We start from the raw sequence: 6,756 nt of genomic DNA, 5'->3' as shown, positions 1-6,756 counted from the left end.
TAAAACTACAAATAGTAATTATTGAATTATTACATTAGCTTATAGCTTTTATGAATGCATTAAAAAATTTTGTTTCACACAATGGAGCGACACCATTTAAAGTGTTTCCATCACCCTGAAGGCTGGTAAAAATATATTACATTAAAATCATACACAAGTACGTTACTATCTGTGTATGTAAATGTTTCTCCAGTTACTTAAAGCTTACCAGTTCTGTCTTGTCTAGGAGTTTGAGGGGAAGGTTTTGTACTCGGCCTGTAGATAGACTTGTTGGTCCCACAAGATTCTGTCAGGGGTGGAAGCGTATTAGCATTGTATAGAAAATATTTACAAAATAGTTTTAAATACATAAAACTACAAATAGTAATTATTGAATTATTACATTAGCTTATAGCTTTTATGAATGCATTAAAAAATTTTGTTTCACACAATGGAGCGACACCATTTAAAGTGTTTCCATCACCCTGAAGGCTGGTAAAAATATATTACATTAAAATCATACACAAGTACGTTACTATCTGTGTATGTAAATGTTTCTCCAGTTACTTAAAGCTTACCAGTTCTGTCTTGTCTAGGAGTTTGAGGGGAAGGTTTTGTACTCGGCCTGTAGATAGACTTGTTGGTCCCACATGATTCTGTCAGGGGTGGAAGCGTATTAGCATTGTATAGAAAATATTTACAAAATAGTTTTAAATACATAAAACTACAAATAGTAATTATTGAATTATTACATTAGCTTATAGCTTTTATGAATGCATTAAAAAATTTTGTTTCACACAATGGAGCGACACCATTTAAAGTGTTTCCATCACCCTGAAGGCTGGTAAAAATATATTACATTAAAATCATACACAAGTACGTTACTATCTGTGTATGTAAATGTTTCTCCAGTTACTTAAAGCTTACCAGTTCTGTCTTGTCTAGGAGTTTGAGGGGAAGGTATTTTACTGGGCCTGCAGATAGACTTGCTGGTCCCACATGATTCTGTCAGGGGTGGAAGCGTATTAGCATTGTATAGAAAATATTTACCAAATAGTTTTAAATACAAAATAGTTCTGTCCAGTTCTGTCTTGTTCTGTTAAAAAGAAAACCATCATTCAAAAAGAAATAAAATGTTTTCAATTAAATTAAATTACCTGATTCCTGTATCATATTATTTTGATGTTCATCTAGAGTCAGCTTACACTCGGCAGTCTTTCGGGGCATGGAAACAGTTACTTTTCTTGGTGGTGAATCTTCACTGTCTGAAACAAAAACGTTTAATGCATTCAGAAAAACTATTAACATATATCTATATATATATTTTAATATATTACCTAGCAAAATATATTACCTAGTAAATAAGATTATTTCTTCCATTAAGCCAATCATGTTTCATTTTTTTAACAATTATTTTGAATAACTCTAAACATTCATTCCTACATACCTCTATCCACATCATTTGGTATTCTTCTGTATTTTACTGCCCTATGGTGATAACTTGTGTCTGTGTCACTTTCCATATTTGACGTTTCTTCTGCCTTTTTAAGGTGTTTTAGGGCAAGTTCCCAAGTACCTATAATAAAAATTAGAGTATATATAATTCATTATTACGAAACTTTGTATAACATCAAAACATTGAGAAATTTTTGATTTAACCATATGAATCAATGCTTGTATTTAATTACTATCAATGGAATAAATCTTGCTGATGTTGAAACGTCTCCATTTCGATGGGTCTGGTATTTCTCCTCTTTTGGCTTTCGATGATTGGTTTTCACGTGGCCAATAGCCCACGTTTGATCCCTGGAAAGGGGACATATATTTGTAAATATATGTATATGTAAATGTATGTCTCATAAATCGAGGCCCCACTGTATTTCATATATTATATACATATATATCTCTAAATCTATCAACATATATCATATACACATATTTTAAATACTAATGTTTTAATTTTGCAAATAAACAATATATATATATATTGACTTACATCAGATGCACTAAACATCCATTTGATATGGATGATTGACAATTCTCCTTCTTCATCTTCCACAACGATGTATTTATTTTCAGATTCAGCCATCTACAAATTTAAACTGATTAGGGACATTTTCTGCAGCACATTATCAGTGTCTAAGAAAATAAGCAGTCACTAATTTTATATAGTACTAAACAACAATGTTAACCTTAATTCTAATATGTTATGATGGTGAACAATACTTTTTACTAAAGTTAAAAGTTTGCAATGTAAGCAAAGAGTATTCCTACAGCTTGCACAAGAATCAAAAACAATCACAAGAAACTTACTAGTCATAAATCATGTAGTATTGACAAGAAGATATAAGTACTTTCTGTTTTCTTGATTAACATTCCTCTGGTTGATGTGTTAATCCTATACACTTTTTTTAAAAAGTCCTTACGTGGATTAACATTGAAGGCCCCAAATATTCTTGAATCACAAGGACTAGTAAATATTGGGCTTTGAAAAGGATATACCCTAACAATGAAGTAATTTTCTTCACTTCTTCGGCTGTGTACAGTCCTTAACACTTCACAGCAATTATATCCAGGTAACGAATATACATTGTTAGGAAATTTATGAGAAATTTTATTATCTGGAGATGTTTTATAAATCATGGTATTTTCAGCCTTCTTTATTCTTTTTGTAATTTGGACAATTGGATTTTTACTTGATCTGACCATCTTTTTCAGCTGATGCAAATAATTTTCAAATGGAAAAGCTGAACAACTGTCAAGAGTACCATGTTCCTCAGCATCTGCTGTTAGGTGAATCAAACTGTGAACATTGTAGACTAGAAAATCTTTCCCATACAGATCACCACACCTTGATACAAAATTCAGCAAAAGGTCATGAGCATATTTGCCGTATTTTAAGGACATACATGTGGGCGAAACAAGAAAACTTATACCAACACTGAGAGTAAGGAAATGATCATACATCTCTTGGGGTAGAATACCTTTCAATACAAGCTTTCCTGTGTAGAGAAGAAACTGTCTGTATTCAGTTGCCTTCCATCTGTCAATTTCTTCCAAACCTCGTGGTTTACGTGCAAAAATATTGGGCACAAAATCTTTTATGCTCACCAATCTAGCACTAATTTCAGAAATCTGGCGGCTACATAATTTAAATGTGTTTTTCCGTATCCAGGTGACAAGAAGTCGCTTCATAACACCAAGGCACACCTGGTGCATATAGTCAATGGGAAACGCTGCAATTAAGTCTATGTTCAAGTCACAGAATGGTGATTTACCATGATGATGTTGCGAGTTAGATTGATTACGGAAGCGTGTGTCTGTTCTAATGGTTAAATTTGTTACTTCTGGATATGTCATTTTCCCCATCCAAGTACCTTTCTGTTCACATTTGTCACAGCCATAATAACCTGAAAACAGTTTTATGGACTTCACCATAGCCTTAGCAGGTGCATCACAAATTACACATTGTAATTTTATGTTGATAGTTCTGTTACCATACTGAATCCCATGCAACAAAAGGTCATCCATATCAGATATAAAATCATATAAGAAATTTAAATCACTTGGCTTAGAACGTCCATACATGAGGACAACTGGAAAGACTTTCAAAGGTGTAATATTCATTACTGCACAGAGAACTGGCCACAAAGCATCATTTTTGCTTCTAAATATAGGAAGGCCATCAATGTTACATGACAATAATAATTGTCTCAGTCCTTTTATAGTTGCTTTTGGATATCTACTTATGTTTTTAACAGTTCCTCTTTTAACCCAAAGTAGACATATTTCATTCCAGATTTTTGCTGAGTTTCTATGTACCTTTCAGAACTGATTAGTGTCCGAGCTGTTTTTGGTAAGTAGTCAATTCCCATTTGCCTCAAAATTTTTAATAATTCATCAACAGCATTGTGTGTAACACCATTCTTGTTTACCCACTGAATTAATAAATTCTGTGGGTAAACAAGTGAATGATGATTATCATGGTCATCATTCTCCTCCTCACTTTGAGAATTAGATAATACATCATGAATATCAGTAAGATTCATGTGTAAATCATCAATTTCAGAGCCTAATCCATACTCTTGATTTGACTCAGCTTCAAAAGAACTAATGTCATTGTCTGACGACTCAATCTCTGAACTTGATGCTGCCTCAGTAAGATTAATGGGTTCACTAGTGTGTACAGCTGTATTTGGATGCATTTTGTGTATACGTTTTAGCCTTCTTGATACTTGCATCCATCTGTTGTTGTATTGGAGTCGCTTTTTTCGCTTATACTCGTACATTCTGTTAAAGAGTGTCAAATTTCTACATTAGACTACCATATTACCTATATTATTGTTAATAATGTATTGACAGATGCAATATGTATTAAAATTCTAAAAATAAGTCATTCATTATATACAATGTGTGATAATTAAAGCTGGTGCATATAACATCCTTGTCAGGCACATGCAAAAGTGAACACTTCCAGAATTGGAGACATGCAGAAATGTAACATATGGAAATAGAGGCATGCCAAAACAAAGACATGCATAAATTCAAATTCTTATCGAAATAATTTCTAGTGATTATTATATAAATTATTCCATCAGTACTAGATCAAATATTCAATACCATCCTCCCATTGGAAAGAGTAATCATGTCCTGTTGGACATTAATTATATGTTGAGATATAATCTAAAAGAAAATAGGGACATTGAAATTGTTGTTAAACTCTATTTCAATAAAGGACACTATAGGGAACCTAGAACCCTGTATTACAAGTGTAAGTGATAATTTTGGAAAATTTAATTAAAGCTAATTGTGTAGGACACCTGGAGATATGGTGCCCATATCTAAAGAATCACATCAACTGGTAAAGGTATAGACTTGCCAATAAGTGGCTCCCAGGTTAGAGGCATAAAATGCCAAAACTAGATGGTAGAATAAAAAGAAGATATTGTAAAAGGTAACCAAACAAAGATGCCACAGAAATATTAGAAAATTAACTTTCGCAAGCAGCGTGGTAGACATGGTTGGAACAAGTTAGGTGAGAGGGAGGTGGAGGCCAAAACCATAATCATAATCATCTGTATCAAACCTTATTACAGGTAAAACCAGTAGGCAGTCTACTGTATTTTATCAAACCGTTATTAGTATAATAGATCTCGTAATAATTTTGCAAAAATAATGGCATTTACTATTTTTAAAAGATTATTAGCAAATTTACAGAAATGGTGCATTCGGAAGACAAAACCAATTTTTCACTTTTGACAATTGAGCACCTGCTACATCCAGATTCTAGGGAGGAAAGGAAGGACGATCTTACTGGATCCCATAGCCTCTCCGAGGCACAAACCAGGCTTTTACACAAACCCCCCCCCCCCCTGCACCCGAGCTTTTTAAAATAGTAAATGCCACTATTTTTGCAAAATTATTACGAGATCTATTATTCTAGAGAATAATGCATATAAATGCATATATGCATATAAATACAAAAGTAAATGTAAATAATTTTACCTTGCACCTAGATCCACCAAGCCTGTATGGCGCGCGTTTCAGTACTTCGGAAATCTAGAACTATCTTGAATCTCTAATCTGCAATGAAACAATACATATTATTGCACTTACCAAAACATGGATGAATGTAGAAAATACAGAACTATTAGCTGAATATCAAATAAATGGATTTAATCTATTTCACACAGATAGATATATTAGATATTATATTATATTCCTTTCCTCCCTAGAATCTGGATGTAGCAGGTGCTCAATTGTCAAAAGTGAAAAATTTGGTTTATTTAACATACACGCCATAGACCGGCTTGGGAAAAAAAGTTCATAAAACCCAGGGGCCATAGACCGGCATGGGAAAAAAAGTTCGTAAAACCCAGGGGCCATAGACCGGCTATGAAAGAAAATTTGAGAAAACCCTGGGGCCATAGAACGGCTATTTAATCCCCTTGAACGGACCTGTGCATGGACCACTGAGGCATAAAAAAAAACACGGGCCATAGACCGGCTTGGGAAAAAGAAGTTCGTAAAACCCTGGGGCCATAGAACGGCTATTTAATCCCCTTGAACGGACATGTGCATGGACCACTGAGGCATCGAAAAAAAACATGGGCCATAGACCGGCTTGGGAAAACAAGCTAGGTTAGGCTAGGTAAAAAAGAAAGGAGCTAGGTTAGACTATGTATGTTTAAATCTCTGATTTAAACAGAGCCAGTGTTCAGTCAAATAACTGAATTTATCAAATCTTATCCTTGTATAATATACAAGCTGATGTGAGATCCCTGTCTACAGGTGGACTGGAACTATTATCCAGTAGGCAGTCTACTGTATTTTATCAAACCGTTATTAGTATAATAGATCTCGTAATAATTTTGCAAAAATAATGGCATTTACTATTTTTAAAAGATTATTAGCAAATTTACAGAAATGGTGCATTCGGAAGACAAAACCAATTTTTCACTTTTGACAATTGAGCACCTGCTACATCCAGATTCTAGGGAGGAAAGGAAGGACGATCTTACTGGATCCCATAGCCTCTCCGAGGCACAAACCAGGCTTTTACACAAACCCCCCCCCCCCCCTGCACCCAAGCTTTTTAAAATAGTAAATGCCACTATTTTTGCAAAATTATTACGAGATCTATTATTCTAGAGAATAATGCATATAAATGCATATATGCATATAAATACAAAAGTAAATGTAAATAATTTTACCTTGCACCTAGATCCACCAAGCCTGTATGGCGCGCGTTTCAGTACTTCGGAAATCTAGAACTAT

At 34.0% G+C, this 6,756-nt stretch overlaps 1 protein-coding gene across 1 annotated transcript; it reads right to left on the bottom strand.

The window, feature by feature from the left end:
- Positions 1-939: 939 nt before the first annotated feature.
- LOC138370965 (uncharacterized) lies at positions 940-2,569 on the bottom strand. The gene is made up of 5 exons (XM_069335606.1): positions 2,293-2,569; positions 1,976-2,068; positions 1,668-1,785; positions 1,427-1,555; positions 940-1,244 (listed from the first exon to the last, which is right to left on the bottom strand). The coding sequence occupies exons 2-5, from the start codon at positions 2,066-2,068 to the stop codon at positions 1,123-1,125; spliced, it is 462 nt and encodes a 153-aa protein (XP_069191707.1). The 5' UTR covers positions 2,293-2,569; the 3' UTR covers positions 940-1,122.
- Positions 2,570-6,756: the final 4,187 nt, after the last annotated feature.

The sequence above is a fragment of the Procambarus clarkii genome, chromosome 34 (genome assembly GCF_040958095.1).
Source record: "Procambarus clarkii isolate CNS0578487 chromosome 34, FALCON_Pclarkii_2.0, whole genome shotgun sequence".
NCBI classification, from domain to species: Eukaryota; Metazoa; Arthropoda; class Malacostraca; order Decapoda; family Cambaridae; genus Procambarus; species Procambarus clarkii.
The sequence above is the reverse complement of the archived record's forward strand: the minus strand, read 5'-3'. Positions and strand labels throughout refer to the sequence as shown.